Source organism: Bombus pyrosoma, linkage group LG3, assembly GCF_014825855.1.
Source record: "Bombus pyrosoma isolate SC7728 linkage group LG3, ASM1482585v1, whole genome shotgun sequence".
NCBI classification, from domain to species: Eukaryota; Metazoa; Arthropoda; class Insecta; order Hymenoptera; family Apidae; genus Bombus; species Bombus pyrosoma.
In genome coordinates this window covers 441,079-468,843 of record NC_057772.1, presented here as the reverse complement: position 1 = coordinate 468,843, position 27,765 = coordinate 441,079, and the positions used below count along the sequence as shown (strand labels likewise).

At 32.2% G+C, this 27,765-nt stretch overlaps 2 protein-coding genes across 14 annotated transcripts; one reads left to right on the top strand and one right to left on the bottom strand.

The window, feature by feature from the left end:
- Window positions 1–32: 32 nt before the first annotated feature.
- LOC122565741 lies at window positions 33–12,277 on the top strand. Of its 8 annotated transcripts, none has more exons than XR_006316263.1 (5): window positions 33–1,382; window positions 1,707–1,869; window positions 1,934–1,974; window positions 2,054–2,179; window positions 2,287–2,524. XR_006316263.1 is itself a non-coding variant. In XM_043722035.1 (4 exons), the coding sequence occupies exons 1-4, from the start codon at window positions 1,063–1,065 to the stop codon at window positions 2,077–2,079; spliced, it is 546 nt and encodes a 181-aa protein (XP_043577970.1). In that variant the 5' UTR covers window positions 33–1,062; the 3' UTR covers window positions 2,080–2,524. The 8 variants fall into 8 exon arrangements, 5 of the variants coding, with proteins under 5 accessions (XP_043577970.1, XP_043577967.1, XP_043577971.1 ...); XR_006316264.1 differs by having other exon boundaries at window positions 1,934–1,970; window positions 2,287–2,302; XM_043722035.1 differs by having other exon boundaries at window positions 1,934–1,970; window positions 2,054–2,524.
- On the bottom strand, window positions 4,004–27,691 carry LOC122565714 (bromodomain-containing protein 2-like). Of its 6 annotated transcripts, XM_043721963.1 has the most exons (24): window positions 27,014–27,691; window positions 25,035–25,322; window positions 24,617–24,665; window positions 23,960–24,001; window positions 22,569–22,817; window positions 22,203–22,397; window positions 21,477–22,082; window positions 20,977–21,054; window positions 20,500–20,595; window positions 20,313–20,414; window positions 20,077–20,222; window positions 19,845–19,995; window positions 19,203–19,770; window positions 18,939–19,097; window positions 18,426–18,545; window positions 18,123–18,272; window positions 12,253–12,341; window positions 11,819–11,936; window positions 11,152–11,502; window positions 10,249–10,806; window positions 9,696–9,838; window positions 9,456–9,605; window positions 8,985–9,290; window positions 4,004–8,428 (listed from the first exon to the last, which is right to left on the bottom strand). In XM_043721963.1, the coding sequence occupies exons 2-24, from the start codon at window positions 25,043–25,045 to the stop codon at window positions 8,363–8,365; spliced, it is 4,503 nt and encodes a 1,500-aa protein (XP_043577898.1). In that variant the 5' UTR covers window positions 25,046–25,322; window positions 27,014–27,691; the 3' UTR covers window positions 4,004–8,362. The 6 variants fall into 6 exon arrangements, with proteins under 6 accessions (XP_043577898.1, XP_043577901.1, XP_043577897.1 ...); XM_043721966.1 differs by lacking the exon at window positions 23,960–24,001; XM_043721962.1 differs by lacking the exon at window positions 25,035–25,322.
- Window positions 27,692–27,765: the final 74 nt, after the last annotated feature.

Below are 27,765 nucleotides of genomic sequence, written 5' to 3'. Positions count from 1 at the left end.
ATATATATGTGTGCGTGTGTATTAAATTATAGATAGTACAAATGCGGCTATTAGTTTATCGTAAAGCGTGCATTTATTTCAATTTAAAAACTGTCCAACTATAAAAGACTTCTAGCTGTTTCATTCGTAAAGTAAAAGTTTTACTATATCGTTAAGTATATACATGTTGAAACTTCTGCTGCATATACAAAGCAATTGTATATCACTTTCGATTGGTGGAAGTTAGTTAGTCTGTTAACGATCATAATGATTATCGATGTGCGTTATTATTGCGATTACTTAGAGATTACTACAAAATTTACGGTACTGATTATTATATAATATAATATATATATATATATTATATATATATAACTATATATATATATATAATATATTATATAATGATATATATAATATATACATATACCTATGTGTATGTAGATTGTAGTCTAAACAAAATGTTCTGCTTATAAAGGCCTACATTTCGATCCAATTTTGTTTCTTTTTTTATACTTATACCGTACCACGTTAATTAAAGATAAAATTTTAACAAACAAGTTGTCAGTTGAAATTCACGAACAAGTTAACTCTTTGTATAGTATGTATTACTACGATAATCGTTCATGGGTTATCGTTCAGCATGGGTCAAGATACAGAGTTGTCCATATAATGAAATCCAGCTGTCATCTTAATTAAAATATCGACCTTGTCACATTGCCTTTAAATCTCGATCCCGAGAATCCTGAGATCTTGAGAATTTTGAAAAATACCTAAATCAACAAAGAAAGTCGGTCTGGCATATAGCGATGGTTCAGTTACATCGTGTATGCTATTGTCATTGAAAGAAAAATGATATCGAGTTATATTGCAAATATACTGAAAATAATGATTCTTTGGAAAGTAAATACTATAATAAGGATTTGAATGTAGGCAAGTATGTATTGGACAAGAGAAAGGTTTCAATATCGCTAGAAAAAAGGCATTACAATAAATTGCTGCCTTGAAGGTATTAACAGAATTTTAATTAATCTACAAATATATCTCCGAAATTATGCGCCGAAATATTTGCAAGTAATTATAATGCCACTCGTTATAATTAATCTTTACAGTGATATAAAGTCCATCTCTTCTGCTATGCCAACTTTTCAATTTAATCGTAGACAATTTTATTACTTGAAAGGTCATAATAGAAGATCTCAGAGATGTTTTCCTGTCTTCGTTTGTGTGGCCGGCTATTGCATGTGGACCACTTTACGAAGGTATAAACACCCTTTAGGCACAACAATCGCTCGGCCATGCATTAGCAAAGCTGTGACAAGAATTGCAAAATCTGAAAATGCATTTATAATTGTTCATGATGCGACAGGAAAAGCTACTACAACCTCTATCCCGACATCCAGGTACTGTATATAAACTTTATGTTACTCTCATATATATCTTTATATGTCTTATGTGCGATCGTTTCTTTTTATTAGTTACAGACTTTTATACAAAGTTATCAGAAAGATCAGATTTGTTAAAGTATGCACAACAGAACGGAATACCTGTTTCAGTAAATAAAAAAAATATTAAAATATTAAATATAAAAGAATCATGGAGCTTTGGCGCAAATCTATCGCATATTCCGAATAGTTGACATTATCATATTATTGTAGTTTCATTCCGATCAATTAAAACGTGTAGAAAAAAGATTAAAATCTAAATACATATATGTATATTTTTAGTTACGAATCGGGTATTTTAGAAAACTCTGATACATTAGCCCCAAAACAAATATATAAAATAAGCGATGATCCATTAAATTGTTCGACGGAACCAGAAGAAATTGAAGTTAATTCTGACCAGGAGTATCATCCATCGTATGTCAGAAAATTAAAGAATAACGAGGTATTTCTTATCCCGCTCAAAATAATACAATGTTTAAATTAAATCGATGATATACGTGGTATAGGATGTATTGACATTGTTGAGAAACGTTTTATTAACTTGTAAGTAAGTAAAATGTGATTTATCTGTAAATATTTGAGAATCATTACATATACATACCATCATCACTAATACTTTAGTCCAGGGAACTTGGAAATCACGATAAGCTAAGCTTATTCGACTAACAAAATGATTGATTACGTTTATAAATGTGAAACAACTCTGTAGGCGATTATACAAAGTAATGGTTTCGTAAATGGTTGGTGAAATGGTTAGTATTGCTCAGCGAGTGCTCTAATTTGCACTTTGCTAATTTGGTATTAGCAAAATAAATTTTAAGCAAACTCTTATTAATCTTATCACTCTTCGATCTTACAGTATGTACGCATAGCCGACGTAGCAAAGAGTATTCATACAGCGAGAGTCTAGTCCGAATGAATGTAAGAGGGGATCTCGAGCTTGAAGGCGTGATTTCATTTTTTCACGCAACAAGCTTACACGTTAAAAAAGTGTAGTCGCTCCAAAAAAAGAATTATCCAGATTTTAAGTATGATATGTAAAATACATTAAAATGTGTAATATTTCGTGAAAAGAACATAGCGCTTGAGTTTAACAAGTTTTTGCGTAATCTCATTTTGGCAAATCATTTAGGAGGTATTGAAATGAACTTTCCAATCACCAAGTTTCAATCTTAAGACATTTTTTATTCCAGTTTAATTAATTATACCGTTGTAATGTTTATACATGAGTTATTTTAAGAGGATGAGGTAATAATGAAAAACTATCGCAACAATTACTTTCAATTAGTTATTAATAATTAAACCGTAGGTAATTAGTATATTTGTAAAGATTATAATAACGTGTAATATGCATTGTTTTATCTGTATTAATTAGTATATACAATATTTCTTATTCATTCTAATAGATTCGCAACATAAGAGAAAACGTCAAACACGAGACAATAATATTTCAGTTAGTATCTCTTCTATCGACGACTATATAACACTCTTTCATTCTATCCGTTTCGCTCGCTCACCCTCTCTGCTTGTTTTACGCTCTGTATTTATATATGTATATCTTTATATATATATATATATTATATATACATATATATTATATATATATTATTATTATATATATATATACATATATATATATATAATATATATAATATATATATACACATATATATATATATATATATATGTATATACGTAACATGCAAAATTATAAACTAAGAAAGGTAATTCTGTATATGCTTATGATTAATAATCTGCAGTAACTTTGTATTCACACACTTGCCTCGTAACATTAATTCAAATATGTAATAAAAGTCTCTCTTCTTATGTTTAGGGATTAATAAGAGAACAGACAATATTGTTTAATTTGATATTGTTAAGCAAATAGAGATTGAAATGAAACAACAATTTAATTTATTACTTGATATTATATTACCAAGTTTGTTATCTACAAAATAAAAGATTCAAAGCTTAGTCAAATATTCTTCCTGTACAAAGCATCGACGATTTCAAATTGTAATATACGGTTTAACAGTATCTTAACTTATATATAATACTTTATATATATATATAACGTATTAAACAAACGATTTATACACAAGTGCGCATTATATGCGACAGATCAATATAAAGTTGCAATTTTGCTTTTATTTGCCTTTTGAAATTAACGTGAATGACACAGATATAGGAGAGAGTTATAAGGTTCTTTTTGAATAAATATGGTTGTAGAAGTAGAAGCAAGTATGTAAACAAACTTGACCTAGTAAATGATCCCTCTTACTTAACAACATCAAGCATTTTTTTATTTTAGCCATTTATTCTTCATTTCATCATTATTATTTATGTACAACCAGCTTAATATCTCGCTATCAGTAATAAGTCTACTAAAACTTGTGTGCTATTGGAGATGATGTGCGCCCGTGGGAACTTATATAAAAAATTATTTTTTGATATTTTTGATACAGCGGAGTGATTTTGGTGTTACTTACGAATTATTACGTCTTTACCTAGTAACTTATACTGAGATCTCTAGTAGGTTAATACAATCTATCGGCCTCCCTTAAATATTACAAACCTTATCACATATATAGAGGTGTGTATATTAGTACTTATTACTTTTTATACATAGATATTTGTATTCTATTTAAATTGCTGCCAATGATTTCTCCTCATATTTACAGTTATAAACTATATATTATACAATCATAATACCTAGCACACACATTCCTCCTTGCTCTCTTCCATTCTCACTTTCATTCCTATGCCCATCTTTTCTCTCAAGCTGCCTCTCTTTCTCGCTTTCTCTTTGCCAAACTCACGCTCTTAATTCTTTTTAATTCTTTCTTCTTAATATCTTTTTTTTTTTTGTTTGTTTGTTTGTTTGTTTTAGAATTCGTGTCACTATTGAGCTCGTTACTTTAACGCGACGCAATTTCATAATCAGAGGAATTCTTCCAAACATTCGAAGACACTTACGATTGGTCAGTCTAATGGTACAATATAGACAATAATCGAGCAAAAACAATAAAAATCATAGATTTCATTGCTCCATCGTTTAGCGAAGAATTCATCATTTCTGCGCGATACGGTTTTTCATTATTAACTACACCCAGGACACGAAAGATTAAACAAATAAAAAAATAACATATACAAAATATCGTTAAAAGCGTTGACTGGAAGATAAAGATAAATATACTAACTGTACACGAAAGTATTTAAACTATTGCAAACGACCTTCTCTTCCATGAAAAATCATGTTTCTGGTTATATGATATTTCTGGACAGAAAAAATCGATTATGTTTAACATGACATGACATCTGAATGTTTTCTTTTTTCATATCTGTTAACATTTTATGTCATATATTACATCGCATTATAGCGTACCACGATCATACTCGAATATCAAATATATTGAATTTACAATTATATTTGCCAATACACGCCAATACACGCCAATACACACATTCTCGAAAAATCTTGCTCGAATACCGATAATGATAAAAGTTACGAACGAAAACGGCATATTTATTACGCTTACGCTTAAACTTCATTCGATTTATATATCTAGGACAATTCCATTATCTCCTGGAAACATCATTTCATACCGATAGAACACTCTAATTTACAAGAACAGAAAACACCATCGATCATTTCTCGCTTTCCCTTATTTCCCAATTACTGACATCCTCGCGAGAAATTGCCCTATCGCGTTAAGTGCATACAACAACAATCAACATATGGATGACTAAATCATTATACATGCTAAGACGCGAACGTCAGTATCGCTGCAAATAGATTGCTAGAGGTCGAGAGCCAAGATTTCATCGTAAATCTTGAATTTTGATTAACAAACGTCCGGAAACAATTCCGGCATGTAAAATAAAAAAAAGATATAAGATAATCTACTTAGTATTGCTAGAATTAGTACTGACGATCAACGAACGTGTGATCGTACTGATATGAAAGCACACACAACACATGAGAATAAAGAGTCATTCCATAGATGGATACTTATTATATCGCAATCGGCATGTTTCTCCGATCCGTCCATCTTCGATGCACATAGCAACGAAAACAGCATTACAAATGTAAGGTGCGAACATGATCAGAAATTTTTCATTTCCATTTTATTGCGTCAATCATGTTTCGAACCGTTTCCCTGCGATCCTGTTTCCTCGCGCGATATTTCAATCGACCAGAAACAACCAGAAACAATCGCACAGTAAATTTTATCGTTATACCCGACGAATACTTCGAACGATCATTTACGACATTACGGTTCAATCATTACGTTTTTCCAGTCGGTGCATCGATGCACTTGCACTTAGAATTTACGTTTCTCTCGGCTGATCGCAATTTATACGTAACTAAACAAATCATACACACGCACACATACAATTAACGTTACTTTACAAATGTGAATACTAATGATCGTGTATCCTTCGTGATCTTTAGCATTGATACGCCTCCTACACTTTCCTGTTCGTCATCCGGACACGTTCTTCCACATGAAGACCAGTTGCGATCGTTTAGAAAAAACGCTCAAGAAATCAGGTCTAAACGCGTGTGTAATAATAAATTATTTGTATACGCTGTATTGTCGCTAACTACGATCATCTTTCGGCGAGGTACATAGCAATTTAAACGCTAGTCATCAACTCTTTTTGTCTCATCGGTCGTGCCCTTCGAGAAATTTTTCTCTAAAAATTTGTCTTTAAAATGGCACGACCGATTTTTAAAATAAACACTCCTTTTCTAACGACGACGCTAAACTCCATCAGGTTGTTCGAAAGCTGAATTTGACGATACCATGATAAATCGTGTTAAAAGGAACGCCGAATAAATAAAATTAAACGCTACGCATTGGTGATCTATCATCGATATCGTGTACGCCTTGATATAAAGCGAAAGCAACGATTACTTGAGCGCAAAACGAGCTCATTCTGTTGATGATGTTGTAACGTTCGTGTATCAAAGTATGTACCAAATCGCGTATACGTCCTTCTCTGAATATCATAAAAGATCTTCGCATTGTTTGCAGTTGCAAAATATTTGTTCTAGTATCACGTAAAAAGGAACATGTATTTGTGAACAATAAACTCTTCCGAATTAAGATAAAAATAAAATCGACCATGTTTTACCACAAACAGCTTATGCGAAGGTAGCGTTTCTTTAACTCCAAATAAAACTCATTTGTCACGCTACAATAAAGAGAAAAACATTGCAGGTTTGAAAAGGCTCTTAAAAAAATAAAATTCCTTTTAATGAAATAATTTAATAATAATATTAATAATAATAATAATTAATATTAATGACGATGATGATGATTATTAATAATAATAATAATAATAATAATAATAATAATAATAATAATATATCTCACATAATAACTATTGTTATTACGTATTATTTGTGTACTACTGTCGCCATTATTATCGTAACTTCTACAAATTGAAATACTTCTTTAAAAATCTTTGTAATAGTAGTAGAATAATAGCAGTTCGCAATAAATTCGAACTTCAATCAGTAATTGATTTTTCAATTAGATATCCTTTTTTGTACTTTTTTTGCCGATTGAATGTTTCTATTCGGGATACGCATTATTACTGGCAGATCATGTACAACATACAAAACGCCGAGTTCCTTCAGTAAAACTTTAATCATGACCCCTTGAAAAAAAATACCCCTTGCATCTTAATAATTTACTTCTAACCCTCTTTCTAATAAATCCTTTCACACAGACAGTTCATTTTTGTCAAAAGAAAAAAAAAAAAAAATAAAAAAACAAAGGAAAAAACCCGTAATTCTTTTTTAGATAATGTTTCAGTCACGAGTCGGTACCGTGCTACACTTTCTGTTTCTGTGATCCTAGAGTATACCGAGGATTAGGTACATATATGGAATCTGATCTAATGGTTGGTAGGATTGATACTACATCATTCTATAATCACCTTACCATTATTCGTAATAATTGACGACTTTTTTCTAAGGTGAGTTTACAAATATTTCTTTCCCCATCTTTCTTTTTTCTCCAAATCAATCGATTGGCCCTCTCTGATTTCCAAGTCAATTGAAATCGATATAGATTGGACTATCGTAACGATCAATACGATTAAATTCATCAATGTATATGTCCGCATTAGGTATATTTTTTTTCTATATTATTGACTTAACAAGCCTATCTATTTCGTGATTACAAATAGTATATATTCATAATCCAGAAAGAAATATGCAATGAAATTATTAGTAATTGCTAATAATTATATGTATTATTGGCAAAAACACTATCTATGTAATCCTACCAACTATCGATACGACTGAATGTGGAAAAATATAAAACTTAACTAAATATACACACAACTTTTACTCTCCCCCCCCCCCCATGCTCTCATACTCATCCATTCGTTGATCGCACGTAATATATACTCTCTCTTTCTCTGTCTCTCCCTCTCTCTCATACGCTTTCTTTCATTCACTTATCTTTTGTATAATATTTTTTTGTTTTGTTTTCAAATTTACATAAAGTACAAACTTATGAAAACCGGAAAAATGTAACACAATAGTCGGTGTAATATTTTTAAAGTATTGTGTAAGTATTTATCTAATTACAGTAGGTCACACTTAGGTGTCCGTCGATTAAACACAAGTTTTAAACAGTGTCTCTTCATAGTCCAATTCACTCGCGAACAATGAAATTAGCGTTTTCCGTTGGAATGTCCCAACTCGCACCACCATTGTATTCTTTTATTGTTACACCGATCTCTTATTCAGTTTATTATTATTTCATTATTATTTATTTATTTATTTATTTATTTATCATTATTTGTTATTGACTGACGTATATATTAATACGTTTCTTCAATATCGTCCAGCGTCACACATTCATCCAAGTCCTGCCCGGTTTTAGTGGATTTACAATGAGCAGCAAATAACATTATAATGATTCCTCAAACGCAGCCATCAAATCACTTTGCATGTTCATGTCAATCTGCCCAGCCATCTGAAATAATAAATATACCCATTCATGGCAAACTTGTCTACAACAATTGTAGACGATAGAAAATCGACTCGCGACTAATTCTTTCTATAAAACCATTCAACACTTCTTATCTTTCACACGTTCACGCCGGCGCTGCTGCTACTTGTGTTTCTCGCTGCGGGGCGGCGCTCGTATGGATTATTATTTGAGGGCCGCATACTATTATTAATTAAATTTTAATTTCTATTATTTAAATTTTCAACTATACGGCAATATTTTCTGGTTATGAAACGAAGAACTACATTTTTGGTGGTACGCACCGTCTGACGGAACATTCAAGTGTGAGCCACCGGTGATGCACGCCTCCTGATGGGAGACTCGAGCGTGAGCCACCGGTCGTACTCGCTGGCGTGAACATGTTAAATATTTTCTACCTTGATTTTAATGATATTGTTTCTGTCTACTAACGCCGTATGTTTGAATCTTGTTATATATTTATAATAGGTAATACTTTAAAGGCGATTCACCGACGAGATATGAAATATCCGCGCAGATAAAAAATTACAGTGAAACTTACCGCCTCGCGCCGTCGTCGTTCTTGCTCTCGTAGTCTTTGACGTTCTCTTTCAGCTGCAGCCTTGTCTTGATTGGATGAATGACTTGGACTACTACTATCAGTATCGACAATAGCTTTGACCTCTTCTGCCCTTGATGTAGCAGTCATGACGTTTCCTTGTTGATCACCAACAGTTTTCCTAACTTTGTCTAATGCGTCTTCTTCTTCCCGTTCTCTTCTTCTTTCGCTCTCTTGCCGTAAGCGCTCTCGTTCTGCTTGTTCTTTCTGTTGTCTACGCATTTCTTGTTGTTCCAATAGAGCTCTTTGCTATAAAACAAAATTAGTATTCGTTGCAACATATATCGCAAGTGTATGTATCTTATCTAGATAAAACGGAAGAAATAAGAAAATATTGTATTAAGTAACCACATATACATTATGTTCAAATAAAATTATTGTATTATTCGCAAAATAGATATCATTCATACTAACCCTATCTTGTTTCTCCTTCGCTTGCTTTTTGAATGCTTGGAATGAATCCTGTGCAGCACTTTTCATACTACTTCCTGCCGCAGATTGGGGACTCGATGCTTGTGCTAAAGATGACCACGATGAAGCATTTTTCACATTTTGTTCTACAGTCTGCATAAGATTAACAGAGGAAGAAGATTAGATAGGAATAATATAGGAAAGAAAGAAAAATACGTAATTGAACGATTGGTTACACTCTACCTTGTTTTTAAAAGCTGAGGCAAAATTCGACACAGGATTTTTCGAATCAGGTGGTGTCATCTTTTTCTCAGGCATGAGCTGCGAACTCGAATGATTTCCCATTGGTGGCATTCCTGTACTCATTTCTGCAAAAAGAGCTCCGGCTAGAGCAATAGCATTATATATTCGATTAGTAAGCAGTTAATATAGCAGTCTAGAATGTGAACAGTATACATTAAACAAAGCTGATGCATTTGCTTTACAACGCCAGAAAATACTAGGTTCGCCATGTAAGAAGAAAAATGAAAAAGCATTATTTAAAATATAAAAAAGTAGGAATATTTTGTATTGATAAATATTACTAAATATTATTAAAATACACACGTGCGCACGCACGCACACTATTTTAGTATCAAATAGAAAATGTGAGAAACAATTAGAAAATAAAAGCGATCGAATGATATGTATAAGTATAATGAATTAAATTTAAACATAAAGATTGAAACTTGCTGCGGTGTAACATAGATATGCTTTGTAATGCATGCTTTGAACCTAAATTAATTATAATACATACCATCCATAGATTTTTGTGGCATTTGTGACTGAGAAACTGATATCGATTTTTCTTCTTTCTTGATTGGCATTTGAGATATTTGCATTGGCATAGAAACGATGGGCATAGGATCAAAAATAGAACCCATTCCACCCATATTCATCCCCATATTAAGACCAGGTATACCATTATTATTCAACATATTGGGCGGAGAATTCTCACGCTTAATATTGGAAAATCCATTGGAATGCTGTTGCGGCATTGTAGCATTATGGGAATTTTGTATATTGGTCAATGGTGATGTTGTATTTATCATACTCTCTAGTTGATTGTGCATTGACATATGCGTGGCCAATCCTTGTGACAAATTCATATTAAGATTTGCCATGGTAATATTTCCCAAATTTAAATTAGATGCCATACTTGCAGGCATCATATTCACTGGCGTTTTTACATCAGGCAGTAAATTTAAATTTGTATTATTATTTGTTGTATGCGGTGTTTGAATCATTGGTATGTGCGGCTTTTTTTTTAATGACATCGTTTGTTCCAACGACGTTTGCGTAGTAGGCACAGGAGCTATATACAAAAAGAAAATTTTATAAGAACATATTGACGTAGGTTTTATATTATAAAAATAAAACAAAACAAAACATAAATCTTATTAATTACGACAATGCCCGTTTAATTGCGACTGATCTCTGCAACTATTTGGATAGATGTTATATTTGTATGGCTTGTTCACCTCTAAATAAGTTTGGAATTAAAGTGAAAAGTATTGAGTGTAAGCAACATACAGAGGATGCTTGCTTAATATACTAAGTAAATAGTTCTATAGTGAAATATTCAATCGATCAATCGGTTAAACATCGTTGCAATTAAGCGGGTATAGTGCTGCTGTATGTAGTACAATAAAACATATACCTAAAGTATTGTATGGTTGCAAAAGATCTGACTGTTGAGTTAAAGTTGCCCCGTCTGTGGGTACAGGTGTGTTCGCGTTTGAGAAGGAACTGACGGATGTCGGTGGCTGTGGTGGCTGAGGCACAACCGGTGAAGCTACTATAGAATTCGTATTTGTAGGTGTAACACTCGGTGGTGGAGTTGGTGGATTAGATGTAGTTGCTGGTGGCGGTGTAGGTTTTTTTACAGGAGCAGTCGTAACCATAGCCGTGGATCGCGGTGGTTGCGCTGGCATGGATGCGTGACCTGCTACAGCCATTCCTTGACCAGTTGTAACAGTTGCTACTGCCACAGACTGTTGACTATTGCCACCTAATAAAATTATTGTAAATGTGAAATTAATATAACATATAATTACAGACATAGGATACAAAATTTGATATGTCTTCGTGAGAGTGCGACGTGCTTTTGATAGTTTTGCATATTTCTATACGCCACAATGATATAAGTTGTGATAAAATATTTTGTCGAACGTTGTTTAGTAATGTATACATGTTAAAGTGTAAAACCTCCTTAAAAATTGTCTTGTCTGTAAATACAATCACTTGATCATCTATACGAGTATTTCCCGTTTTGAACATTAACATTAATTTAATTCACTTAAATAATTCAAATAGTTTGCACACACCTTGTTCTGAAGAAACGTTGCTAGATTGTGTTACAGCTGGCTTTGTTATTGGTCCCGTAGAATTTGTTGGAGGTTGACTGTTCATTAAAAGACCTCCGGTATGATTCAATGTAGGTGCCTAAAGAGTGTACTATCATTTAATATATCATGCACAAAAGAAAAAATGTTTTGCTATGTATGTCAGGAAGATTCAGATATAGAAGACAAATATAATATCATTTATAAAAAATACATATATGCATGACTAAACTAAGTACGCTATATGAAACATGAATGTAATTATCAATGTAAGAAACATAATTAATGTGATTATAAATATACTTTGATTATAGTATTCGGTTGTGACAATAAAGAAAGAAAGAGGACATGGAACAAGTTAACAATTAATCAATGGAAACATTGTGACCTGCTTGTTCCTACAAGATAACTCTTACCGATGTAACCGTAGTCGTTGTCGAAGGTGGTCCTGTACTTGGTGTACTCTTCTTTGTTTTCTTTCTTGGAGGACGATTGGAGGAGTTTCCTGCAATTGAATGTAATGTGCATCTAATGGCGAATACGTGCAATCAACCGTTTTCTCGTTACAAGAGACAGATTGATGAAGACATAGTGAAATGCAGTGTGCAGAGGATACCAATCATGAATGCTTGTTCTCAGAGTTTAAAAGAATTCTCTCGGAGAATGCCAACTAAATATTATATATATTAGAAACAAAATCAAAAGACTTTGAGCATATATTTTCTAATAGATTTTATTCATATGCTTATATTATAATTGTATCACTGTGTACAACAATGTTAATTTAAATATCTCAATTGTATGACTTTGTGTGGACACTTTCATCTTAATGATCTCTTTATATTAAAAAATTTTAATGCGTTGAACAATTCTTCTTTTTCTCATTCTACATAAAGTTAGTTGTATTCAATTCATTTATGAATAATTGCGTGTGCATATATATATTTATATATATACATATATATATATATGTATACACATCATAAATACATACATACATACCACGCGCGCGCACATACGTTCACGCTCACGTGCAGCGAAATTGCCACATACACATATATATATATATAACGTCATATATATGTATGCGAGAGCACGCAGTTCCCACGAGAATAATAATAATAATAATAATAATAATAATAATAATAATAATAATAATAATAATAATAATAATAATAATAATAATAATAATAATAATAATAATAATAATAATAATAATAATAAAATATAATATAATATAATAATAATAATAATAATAATAATAATAATGATCGTTACAATATAATAATCATGACAGTGACGAAAATGATGATTACAAAGTGTTGACTACAAAAGCCATCAAACTGCCTTTGTTTGCTTTTTCCTTTCCTCAGTACTCATACAGTGTATTGTATTTGTAATATAATATAATTAATGCAGTGTAATAAAATTAATGCAAATAAAAGTGACGTAAATAGTACAATATGGACTCAACTTAAACATGAATGATACAGGAGTGTCACACTCATACAAGCAGTTTCAAATGTAATTTCAAGTCGCAGTTAGCACAATATTGAGATCGGTGGCAAAATGCTCCTGCTCGATGTTTGTACGATTATCAGTTACAAGCAGCAATTCTAACACTATATTTAATCTGATTCATGCTCGTAGATAAATCATATTCATCTATGGAATGGTCGATAATAGTAAACTATAATTCACAGAATGTACAAATACAAGACAAAACAATTGTAAGAGGAAATAACGAAGAGCGAAGAAACATCGAGTAGAAGTTCCAGCATATCTTAATTTATATAATATAGTTAACTGGACCACCAAATGAGCCAACCCCGACTCTGTACGATCTCGAAGAGTCAATATTTTTTTTTATCCTTTTTACTTCACTCGTCTACTATCTTTGTATATGCATTTAAAAAAGTTTCCTCTCTGTCGCCTCTTTTTCTTTTAACTTACAACTATTATTAATATTTTATGATATATTAGTTTTCACTATGTACAAAACGCGTATGCTCGTGTTACTGTTGATATTCAACACGTAATACGCACAAAACAGATGAAACGCACGTGTGATTGTTGACAGCTACAGAATAATTAGTGATTTCAAATAAAAAGGATATCTCGAACCTCAATAAAACAGCAAGTTCGTTGAATCTGCTTTTGCGTATAACGATCTCGAAGGAAGAATGACGTTCCAGTCTAAAGATGCGAAAGAATGTTGACGCGTGCTTTTATGTGGAATAAATGCTACAAAAAATTTCGGAAGGCAATATCAATATTATTATAAAATGCCCTATATCTCGTGTTACAAGCTAATGTGGTGATTGTATTGTAGTAGATGCATAGTTTCTATCTAATTCAGCACACGCCATTAATTTGATCTCACATAGTCTAACTAATTATTTGGAATCTTTCTATTTACTTTCAGTATTTCGAGAAACATAAATAGCAGGACTATTTTCAACAACGTTTTGTATCTATTTTAATGCGTATAATTTTTTTTAGAAATCAACGGATAGTTTGCTGACCAATTACAGTTTCTTTTCACGAAATTAGTAGCAATTAATTTCTTCCAACTTCGTTCTTTTGCTGGAACAGTAAGTACGCTGCTGACTGTACGATTAATGATAACATTAAATTGTACTGAGTGCAAATTTGATCACTTTTCTTTTTTTAATGTTCATGTTATGTAACATTTTGAAGCGTGAAGTGCTTTCTCGAATGCACCTTCAAATCTTATATCAGTTACGTCCATAACTTCTCACGTATATACTTTATACTATATATAAGAACTAATGTTCTTTTTTACATGATATTTCAACAAAAACGCTATCACGGAGCAGATATTTATACATAGAAGTATAAAAACAAAATATCACTAAAATTAATTTCATTCGAACTTGTATAAAATGTTTTCTAAAAACGTTTTAATAGGACGGGCTAAAATTAATGTTATCTGAGACATGTTTATAACACGAATACTATGAACCGGTTGCATGTAATTATGTATACTCAAGAAATATATCACCGAGACAAAACCAAATTTACTTTTGATAAGGATAAGTATCCTTTTATATAGCAAGGTATGTAAAACCACACCAATCTACATAATTAATAATTATTATCCGACATAGTGATATTGATATTGATTTAGTTAAACGAAACTGTACTAAACTGTAGTTCAAGTAACTTTAAATATGAGAAACTGACAATGGCTATCAATGAAGAACTAGTGGTAAATAGAACAATGAAACGACGATTAGCAAAGCTTAGCGGAGTGCAAACAATGTGTTTGGAGGCTAGGATGCCTTGTTTGTATTGTAGACCACTTCTTCCACCTGCTCTCGTTCCTAATTCCTCTATAATTGTCTTCAGTTCCCTCTATTCATTAGAAACAATGTATCTATCTTTTTATCTGTCTGTGTTATTAGTTTGTACACTCCCCTTGCCGTTCTCTGATATGTCAACATAAACCTTGTATGCTCAAAGTCATTAATCTCATAAAAAATAAATGAAAATTATTGATTGTATCACATATTACTTTCTCCGCACACTTTACATTTGTTTTGTAACTATCTTTTACCCGAATCAATGTAGTTAAAGGAAGAATTAAGATTTTAGCTTAATTTCACCATTTCATCTAAATAATATAGTGTACTATTATACCAAAGCGTATTTATGAGGTGATAAATCTTAGTAATTGACTTTTTAAAGGAAGCACCGCTTCTTTGGCTTTATCAAAATCAAACTAATTGAGAAATGGAAATCATTATATGAGGTAACATTAGGTAAGAGTTTCTTAGGAAATATGTGAACTCTGAAATTGTTTGCGGAGACAATTAACACGAGAGTGTATCTAATCAAAATCAGTATTTGACGCGAAAGCTGTGGATTATAATAACCTTAGAATATGGATTTGCAAATCCAGCCACCAATACACATTGTCTGCATTTGTCTCCCGTGTGTATCATAATATTACTGCCTAATTTGTTTTTATTAAATATTGACTATTAAGTCCACAGTCTAAACTGTGGAAACAAATATAGTGTTCAGAAGCCTAAACACAGTTCTCACGTCACTCAGGTAATAAGTGCATATTTACACTTAATGTAATAATGACGCTCCTTAAATATCATTGTACTATCTTCTGAGAAATGATACGACATGAATGAATCAATGTGAGGAAACAAACTTAATGATTTAAAAAACACAGTGATACGAGTAATGCTCTGCTTATCAATTAATGTAAATAAATATTAAATTTGCAAGAGTTAATATATTGCATGATGTTGCTTGGGTTACGTAGGGCAATGTAGTTGTCAGGAGAAGCTACAATGTATACTCCAAGGTACTAACATTTGACACTACAGTCCCTGCTATAGTTTAGTATGTTCTTTATATACACTTTATGCAACTTTCTTACGCTCTAACTGCACAACCTTACTATTCCAAATGTCTGATCAGTTTTGAAACGCACGTGTCCTTACACACTTTAACATGAGACTGCAGTGAAAAATTCAGTGACCTTGAACAGCAAACTATACTTGACTTTCGAGCAACAGAATGTATCGTCAACACCGACAGGGCAAGAGAAAATATAAGTAATCATCTTTAATCAATAATACAATTTGTGAAACAAGCTGGCATGGCATATGGTATCCTCTAAACACAGTCTGCACTCCACTAGCTCACCTTTTTTTCTTACCATTGCATATTGTCTAGTAAATTAAATAAAAATTCTTTGATTGCGTCAAGTTTCAAATTTGATGTTCAAAAACACTTCCAAAGGTACGTTTATTTAAAAAATTATACGCAAATGTAAATAAATCTATGATTATGTATTTATCCAATATCAATTTCATAATGACAATAAGTATATTTTCGCGATAGAAACTTGACACCATATTCGTACTTGCATTAATATAACGCAGCACTTAAGCTATACGAATAACGCCGTCCTAATAAATACAATTAATAAGCAAGATTTAGCAGCTTAAGAAGATATTTGCGATGCGTTTGTGCAGTTGAGCCCTCACTTAAAAAATCTTTTTATATTTACTTTCCAACGTCGCAATTGCGTATATTGCATCAATAATGTTGCACTAGTATATTCGACTGTTTGGTTGCCAATACAAAATTAGTTAGGCACAGAGTTCAAGTTATCTTTTCTAAATATTAGGTCATCACCAAATCATGGGGTATTAAATGCTATTGTCATTTTCTTGTGTAAGAAGACACAAATCTGGTATATATTCTTTAAAGATTCTTTTCTTTTACTCTTCTTCTTCTTTTTTTTTTTTTTTTTTTTTTTTTTTTTTTTTTTTTTTTTTTTTTTTTTTTTTTTTGAAAACTGATGATTAATACATTCAATTAACACTATATTATTATTAACATAGCATCTTTTAATTAATAATCTATTCATAAAAATACAATATATGAATTATAAATGTATTATGTCGCATGCAAATCCTTTTTAGGAGCTTGGGTAATTATTATAATATTTATTGGAAATTATTGATATTAGAAAAAATAGTAAATAAATAAAATAAAAGCAATTTTACAATAACCGAAACAAAATAAATCATGCATAAACAGTAACATTCTCTTTATGCGATAGAAATAACATCAAAGTAAAACAAAGTAATGATTTTTTATATATATATATATATATATATATATATATATATATATATATATATAAAATCTTCATACATATATCTATACCTTTTATTAATATATAGCAAGTACCCACATGAAATGGCGAATAACCTTATTTGAAATAACTAGGAGAGATTCACGTCTATGATTTTCATATTTCATTTAAAGTAATAAGCTTTTTTATAGTTAGTTTAAACAAATATACTTGACAAATCAAATAATATAGAAGTATATAGGGATACTATAAATAGAAAGTATAAATAGAAATGTACAGTTTGTAACTAATCTGTCGTGATATGACGAAAAAGTGAAATATTAAAGAAAATGAAAATATTGAACATTAAGTGCTTGCTAGAGGTTTATAAGCATATTGTCTTTATAATATTTATGAGCATAAACGTGAATAGAAACCTGTGCTCTACAGAATAAGTTACTAGATAATAAATGTTATGAAAATTTTTGACTGAAAATATTCATTTTTTTAAATAAACAGTCGCAAATAACTCCATAATTTTAAATCTCACAGAAAAATTAGTTCATATTTTCATGAAAACTACTTATTTTTAAGTAGTTTATTGTTCCCAAGTAAGGGTCTAATAATAGCAACAGTTACATGAGGTTTATATCTAACCTGCTTCACTGTCGCTCGAATCACTGGAGCTCGAAGAAAGAGAACTACTGCTGGAATCACTATCACTGCTACTACTGCTCGATGCTGACAATCGCGAAGGCCCACTGGCTCCTCCAGTTCCAACTACATCGACTGATTTACTACTGTCCTCTGTTAAACAAATTTGAGAATAAATTTAGATATTTGTAATCACTTTATGCTATAATATTCATTTACATCTTATAAAAAAAAAAAAAAAAAAAGAAAAAAGAACAAAGAAAAGAAAATAGAAATACAGGCCTACGTTATAGTCAAAGTACCAACCTTTTTTAGCTGTTTTCTTAACATTGCCTAATTGCCCTGTAACATCTTGTAATCTTTTCTCTAGCTCCTGTTTTTTCTCTGCCATTTGTTCGTCCTTAGATTTACCACTGACTTTTTTATCTATGAAGAATACGAAAATGTCGAATACATTAAAAATGTATATAGATAAGCATGTATTATTTATTAGACGAAGCTTCTCTTTAAAAGCTATGTCAAAATAATGAGTATATTCAAATAAATTATAATAATTACTTAATAATCCTGAAATAGTAAATTTTAAGAGATATTATATCTCTATCAACAGTAAATATTACTAGTGCAGTATTATTAAGAATTAGACCTAGTAACATTTATTTCATTATATCTTTGAACTATATTACTTATTCAAATATATTTTTATATTTTAATAACTATAAAAAAAGCTCTAGTTGTTTTAAAATAATAAAAAAGAATAGAAAACCATATAACGAATCTAATTTATAAAACTGTTGCAGAACCTAAAATAAATCTTACGTGGCTTTTTTCTAAGACACGAAGCGACATAGCTTTCTAATTCCCTCAGTGTGGATGGTTTCAGTGTTTCAAAATCAATCTCAATTTCATCTGGATTGGAATCCCTTAATGAAGGCTCCCGAGATTGTATTATATGCACAACACGTCCTAATTTATCTCCTGTAATAAAAAAAATTGACAATGTATTCTGAGCAAAATTTTCTTACATTTAAAACGAACTTTCATATTTATATTATTAACTGTTCATTAACTATTATTACTTACCAGGTAATTTATTAATATCCAAACTAAGTTGCCTTTTCTCGTCATAAGACATTGGCTTAGCATTATCTTCATCTTCTGAGTCGAATGTAATAGGTGGCGGTTGACTACTAGCGTTTTTCTTCTTAGTTCCAGCTGATCTGCTATTTGCTTTTGGCCTCTTATTCGCAGTATTTGCTGTTGCAGCTTTCCCAGGCCCTCTTCCTTTTCCCTTTGGCTTAGCATTTGCCGCCGTTGGCAGATGATGACTCATGCTTCCTGTTGCATGAGTTTTATTAGGTCCTACCGCTATTGCAGGATGATGAAGATCACCACCCATACCACCAGGCATTTTTAAATCACCCGCTCCCATTGCAACACTGGCTATACTAGCACCAACACTATCAGAGACACTTGGGATTCCACCACTTGGTTTCATTAGTTCTTTCATGGCACCAGTATGACTGGCAACTAGGCTACTACTTTTATTGCTCATTGGCCTTGACTTTGTCTTATCCGGTTTCTTTTTTTTACTTTTCTTCTTACCACTTTCTTCCACTAATTTCCTCATTTGTTCTTGCATAGCTTTCAGCTGTAAATCAAATTCATTTTTTTGTACTACATATATAAAAAAAAATTATATCAATATAAAAGATTAAAAAATACCTCTTGCTGTAAAGCAACTAATTTTTGAGTACGTTCTTCATCTGAATCATCACTCTCAGAAGAACTTTCAGATCCGGAACTGCTAGCACTACTACTGCTACCTTTCATGCCAACCATACTTCCCATTGGTTCATCCGGAATTTTCGCATACCTAATTCATTAAACGCATCATTTCGTTAAGTAAGATAGGAAAAATAAATAAATTTTAGCATAGACATTTGTAAAAACGAACCTCATTTCAAAGACATCTTGAAGTTTCCTAGCCATTGCAACAACGTCATGGTCAGGAGGATTGTATTTATAACAATTAGTGAATATGAGTCTCACATCACTAGCGAACTCTTGTGCTGTCTTATATTCACGATTATCCATTTTTGTCTGTGAAAGAGCGATTGTATCAGTTAAAAACACAGATTTTTAAAAGGATACAATACAAAATCTAATCTAGATAGTTTAAAAAACATTAACCTTTACAGTACCAAGATCCATTGGTTTCTTGATAATATCATGATAATCGTGGAGGCCCAAGAGTTCTGCATCAACTGGTTTGTAAAATGGCCATGCATATCCCTGTACACAATTAGAATGCAAATTATAGGCTGAACGATAGGCTTAATGTTCTTTCTATTCAAATATAAGACTCATAATAAATTACCGAATGTTTCTTCGAGAATAATTCTTTCAAAATCTCGTTACAAGATTTCAAAGCTTCTGAAAGCTTTTCTTTCGACTTTCCGGTAGTATGCTGAGGCTGCAAAATAATATTTAACATAATAAATACAATTATGAAAAAATTAAGAAATTACATTATCAAACACCATAAATTGTAAAAAAAAAAAAAGAAAAAAAAAAGAAAGAAAGAGAAGAAAAGAGAAGAAAAAAGGTATCAACTCATGAAAACATTTTCAATTTACACTGTAACCTAAATTGAGAAATTAACAAAATATATAAACAAAAAGTTTATATATAAAAAAAATATGAAATATTAAAATAAGACGAAAAATTTGTATACTATTTCTATTCTTTTTTTTTTTTTTTTTTTTCCCATATATATGTATACATGTATCTAAAATGAAATGACAAGACAACACAAATGAAAGGAAGGACCATGAAGGAGTAGTAATAAATGTACCTGTTGGGCCATTGCCCCGATCAGAGGCATGTTGGCCTGGTGGAATGGCACTAAGCCGTCTTCCGCTTGCCTCGTTGGCTGAAACAGCCGTGTTACGAACTCTTTGTTAATGTATTAATGGATGATATGATTACAGCATGCAAGGAATAAAAATAGTTGAATATATACGATATTTTAGCTTATTCAGACGATTATTAAAAATTTACGTATCCATATTACGAGGTTACATTACAGAAATGATAAACTTTTTTCTGCTAGAATTTTACCGTTGTACGCAAAGCGAGACAGAGAAATTTAAATTTTATTTCTAATAGATAAGCTTTATACTGCCAACAATTTTTTGATCAAATAATTTTTCTAGGTACGTGTGATTAAATGATGAATAGGTTGTACGTTCAATATGAAGATTGTATGAAAACATACACATAAACCGCTTTGGCATTTTAGAAAATACTTAGTTGCCTGAATACCTTATTAAATAAACAAGATATAACTTTTACCTTCTTTATTTGCCGGCCAGACTCTCGCCTTGTGGGTATTTTGGCATTTTTAGGATCCAGTTTATATAGAGGTTCAAAAGAATTTGCAGTAGGAGTCGTGGTATCAGCCTTTCTCTTCACTCCCTTTTTAAGTTTTGCTGGTTGAGATGGAGGCATTACCGTAGGTGCAGTGGGAACTTGTGGAGGAGGAGGCACAGCAGAAGCTGCTTGTGGATCCATTGCTGGTTGTGCATGGTAACCGCTAGTTGGAGGGACCACTTGTTGAGGCAGAGAGTTATGTGTAGCCATGGGAGTAACTCCCATGGTTGATGGAGGAGCAATAGTAGTTGTATTAGTGCTCCCAGGTACAGATGCAGGTGCTTGGGTGCCAAGAGGAGGCATAGGAATTACACCTGTTGTCCCAGCTGATGTAGCTGAAGGCGTTAGGCTATTTGGTACACTGGAAGTAACTGCAGCTGCACCAGAGGAAGGTCGACCTCGACCTGTGCCTCCTGCAGCCCCTGCCACACCACCTACTGGTGCTCCAACTCTGCCAGCTTTTTTGCCCTTGGGTCCTTTCGGAACCGGGGGTTCGAGTTCCACCTCCTCTTTTGGCATTTGTGCAACCTAATTTCGTTGATATTTATTTTAAATTATCATATATGTACAATTATAATATACATAGTATTATGCATAATATACGTATAACATACATATATATATAAAATGTTATATAAGTGTAACTACCTTTGTGAGAAATAATTTTTCGAGAGCTTGTGCCATAACCACAACATCTTCTCCAGGTTTGTTGTAAACATAACAATTGGTGAACATTGTATTGAAGTCTTGAATGCATTCTTTCCCGCTCCAATAATACGTATTCTCTAATCGTTTTTTGATTGTGCCCAAATCCATTGGCTGCTTTATAATTTTGTGGTAATCCTATTAAATTTACAAATATTTAACTGATTTGCAAGTAATTAATGAAATTCTATTGGATATTTATAATGTTAAATTAATGTTTAAGGTAATATTTAAGGTAATATTTTTCTAACATTCTTAATATTTAGGTAATGAAATAAACACTAAAAAATAAATATAAAATCCACATACTGGCAGATTGAGCTTTTTCGCATCTACTGGTTGCTGGAAAGGCCACGCAAATTGATGCTTCCATACTGGCTTCAGTACACCTTTCTGAAGAAATTGCAGCTGATTGGTAACACGCCCTGGACGATTAGGTGGAGGCACAACAGGTGGTTGGACTACACCATTCACAGGTTCCACGGGTGGTTCATCACGTGGTGGCGGCTCCTTTGCAGGAGTTGCTGGTGTAGTCGTCGTCTTACCAGGTGCACTTGTCTGCATTATCCACATTATACATATGTGTTTTATGTCGATGTTACTTTATTTCATTAGTTAGCTCTATAACTACTGTTGTTATGTAATATTAAATCCATGAATAAAAATAAAATTCTCCTGCCAAGCACAAATTAGACCACTACTTCTTTTTCATATAAAATCAACATTTAGTAATTAAAATTGCAAATAATATTGCTATATAGATCATGCTTTGGTATTCTATTACTTTTATTTTTATAAAACCTTTATCTTAATAGATAAGAATAGAGGTTATTGTTTTTAATAAGATAGTCCCTCAAAGTTCCAGTAGAAACTGCTTAACACACAACAAAGTTAAATAATTTGATCGATCTATTTAGTAGAATTTCATTATGGTATATAAGTTTAGGAATAGTAATAAGATTCGTGCATCATAAAAGTAGATAAACCCATTCATGCAACGAGCGAATTAGGCTGCTAAATATTTAAATTCCATAACCACAGGCAAGCAATTTAGAATTTCTTTTAATAGAAGTCTAATTGAACATGTAATAAAAATATATGTATGTTACAAAAATATTTCCAACTGAAACATAATGGCAACTCTAAATCATTTCATACAATCATGCAATTAAAATATAATAAGGGAAGGAAAATAGATGAAACAAAAGTAGAATGAAGTTGAATTAAACGAAATGAAACAAACATAAATTTTTTTTTTCTATCAAAATACTCTACATATAGAGAGTATACACGAATTTGTCCAAATTGTATTTTGTACGAAATGACTTGCAAGCTTTAAAAAAATGTATATTATAAACATTTAATATCAAATAAAACTAAAATGTATCAGCAAAAAGTATCTTGCTTCATAAGTAATGCACAAGAAACACATATTATTAATATATATATATATAATATATTATAATATTTATTATAATATATTATGTTATAATATATATTATAATATATTATATATATATATAATAATCTTATATTCTTTTTTCATATCTTAGTCTATCTAGTATTAGTTTGCTTGTACATAATTTTATGAAAATATAGAAGCAAGATTAAAAATTGCTCTCGGTACAAATTTGGAGCTGCCATTTTATATTTTAACCATACATATCCTAGTTGAAACAATAGTCAACAAGGAATCTCACCTTCGGTATATTACACAGCCTTTCTCGCTCCTCCACATCTAACTGTAATTCATACATACCATTCAATCAAACAGCACTTAATTTCATTACGTAAAGAAAAAAATTATGCTCAACATAATACCAGGAGTAAGGACATATGCAATAGTAAAGTTTGAACAAGTTTGATTTTTATTCCGGATAATGTAAATAGTTTAGAAATAGATAGCAGATATAAATTACAGCAATAGGAGGGAGGATAGTTAATAGTTACAAATCTAAATATCTAATTTAAAAAGCATATTTAGTTTAAATTTCGATATAAATAGTGTCCCTATTTAGAAATTCTATACTAAGAATTAAAGAAATTTTATATAGATACTACTCACAAGGCTATATAAGACATTTAAACAAAGAAATAAGAAAAGTAATGTAATTTATATTTAATATAATAGAATATAATGAAAGAAAACTTGTTCTGCTTCTATAAGAAACAAAATCTTTAAAATAAAAAACAAATTGACGAATCTCTATATGCTGTTTAGCACATTTTGTCAACTACATTAGGGACACACAAAGGAAATATATGTACTGAATACAGCTTTTATATATAGCATTAGTAGATTAATAAGCAAGCTGCATTTTAAATTAATATTTCATGAAAATTAATCTATAGCTTACCGAATTATTTTGCGAGATAGTGTCCACCTGCTGCATCTTGGCTTCGCTTCTGCAACAAAAAAATACAAGTGCGTAAATAAATTACAAAAACAAACATTAAAGAAAAGGAACATTAAAACATTCAGTATCAAATTTTACATCGCATTGCGGGCTTACAATATCTTGATCTTTAAAATTCACTTGTATATATAACCTATTTTACTTTATCATTGTAACATAAAGTCACAAAATACCACATTTCTCAATGCTTTTCATAGATCAGTAACCACGTTTATTGCCGTCTCTCGAAATTGCAGGATTCGTTACACGAGAGTTGTTAAACTCCAACTGATACAATCAAACTTCACATTTCATGAAATAACTAGGTGTATTTTATAATATAAGGCTCATCTAGTCCACGGTAATGAGCTTCACCTACCTTTCCGACATATATGGTACATAAATGTTATGCAGCAGGTAACTGCCTTACGTTGATGCTTGACGCTATGAGGCTTCATCAACAATCGAGATGGCAAGGATATATTCTGAATCGAGCATGGTAGCTCACTAATTGCTTGCCAAGATGATTGCGCTGCAACCAGGGAGATTGGTGCCGTGGAGGCATAACACTACTCAAGCCTACCAAACGGTAGTACTTTGAATGTCAGCCCTGTACACTGATGTGAGACTCCGTACCTCCAGCCAAGACTTGCGACATTAGCAACATCTGGATAACATAACAACAGGACCCCGTATTGTAACAACCCCAAATTGTTTTATCGCTTTAGAGCAAGTTAAACATTGATATATTTTCAAGTTATATGTGTATATATATGTATATATACACATCACTATAAATTATTTAACATATCATGCAAAACCGAATGTATAAGATACATGCTCGACATATATTTTTTCCATTTTACTAAACATAAACTAGCAATATTTATCAGCTACCGTACCAAAATACGTTCAAATTGCTCTGTTAAACCTTTCCTGTCAATGAAGTTGTTTATGAAACTTTTATAACTGAAAACTACAATTTGTGAAACATTAAGACAGAATGCATGTATCAAATTAAATAACGCTTATTAACATCCAGATACTTATGAAAGGTGTTCTTTGTGTGTATGTGAAAAAGAATTGTATCTCTTTGCAATAATCATAAAAAACATAAATATAGCTAGACTATAATCTTTTCAGCCTTTCTTTATAACGCTATATTATCATTCTTTTATTATTATTATTATTACTATTCTTATTATTATTCTAATGTAAATAACATACTATACAATTAATCTTGATTTTAATATATAATTAAATCGTACTGTAAATTTGTTCGTATATATCTCATTATAGATACATACATGGATAGACAATTGCAACCTTCCAATATTATACTTCTTTATATAAGGAATCTAAAGCGTCAAGTTAAAGACAAAAGAACAATTTGGTACAACAAAGTTAGGAAAATTCAAAATCAAGAAGATGTACGTAAATAATATATACAAATGCTAAAAGTATAAGATAAAGAATAAATTGATCAGAAACAGCGTGTCCAAAACATAATACTTTTGACACACAATGATATCTGCAAATGTATACAAGAATCAAGGTGCATACCCTATTGTTCGAAACCAGTATAAGCCAAAATGGAAAGTTTGATAAAAGTAGCACAAATAACTGGTACACTGGTATAGAAAGTGAGCTGACTATTAAAATAGAAAATTGATAATACATAGGAAAAAACGATGTTGTGAACGACCATAAGATCTCTCTGATGGGAAGCAAGAGCTTCTGCAATGGTGAAGAGGAGCATTGCCAGAACAATCCATGCCGCGAAGACGTTCTACTATTGGTATTCGTATCAAGGGCAGAGATAAGTGAAGAATTCGTGGGTCGAACAGGTGCTTGGTGGTTAGAAGTTGTTATAGTAAGAAAGGAGAAAGGTGAGATCCTTGATACGAGCGATACGAGCGATACGAGCGAGACGAGCAAGAGACGGCGGTAGAGAAATAAACGCGGTAGATGCGGGAGTAGAAAGAGGAGGAGGACAAGTAGGAGAGGATGACGAGGGGAAGGGTAGCAGACCCGCGCCCAGCCGATGCACCCAGCCGACGCACAACAAACACGAGCAAGCCGCCGTGTGAGAATCTAGCCGAGCGCTCGACTGGCACAGAAATCATAATGTTTTTCACAGTGGAGAATTGTGGCGCGCGCGGAATAACCGGGCCGCCTTTTCGCTCACTCACACTCGATTTGCCGTAGGTTTCAACATGGCGGTATGGCCGCTCGGGAAAGAAAGCTCTCAAGGGCCCGCCGCTACAGCCGCCACTTACGCACCACCACGACACACACCAAACGCTATACTTATCATCAACGGACCCAGAAACTTGAAAATCATTTGTAATCACTTACCTGATCAATGGAAGTCCACTTTTCATAGGAATCCTATCGAAAAACACTAGCACTACGTCTTGGACACTGGGTCGCACTACGCTTTCTCCCTGCTTACTAGTTTGGTTGGTCGGTGTTATGGCCGTCGCCGAGTGTGCCCCACCGTATCACTCACTCACTCTCACTCGTGCGAGCGCGAGCGCTCGGTTCGCATACGCGACGAACGCGGACGCGGCCCGACCAACTAGTTCCGCACACTTACGAATAAGGACGTTAATCTCTCGCACTAATATCGTATCAGTGCCTCGTACCGAGCTCCACCGACAGTTTCCTCAAGTCTCGTACAATCGGATGGCTTTCCGTGCCCATGACGATCTCGGATCTAGAAACTAATGATCGCAGCACCAACAATGGCTACGCATTCTTCCGCGACGTACTGAATGGTTCCGTTCCAATATTCCTCGAACACGACCTGTCTATCCATTCCCCTCGCTGCGCCATCATTCCGAATTTTACCGAACTAACTCGAACAAAAGCGCGCCAAATTCAATAGATCATTACCTAACTAGATTCTATTTAACAAATCTATAATTTCTACAGCTAGGTATATCAATGACTAATTCAATTGTAATTACATATTTCAGTTTGATAATTTACCATTATTGGAAATCGCTTGTTTTACGGAAAATGAAGATCTATTTAAAAATAACCGAGTATTCAAAATTCATTCGAAAACATATTTATCTTGTATTCCCCTGTGTTATTAGAATATT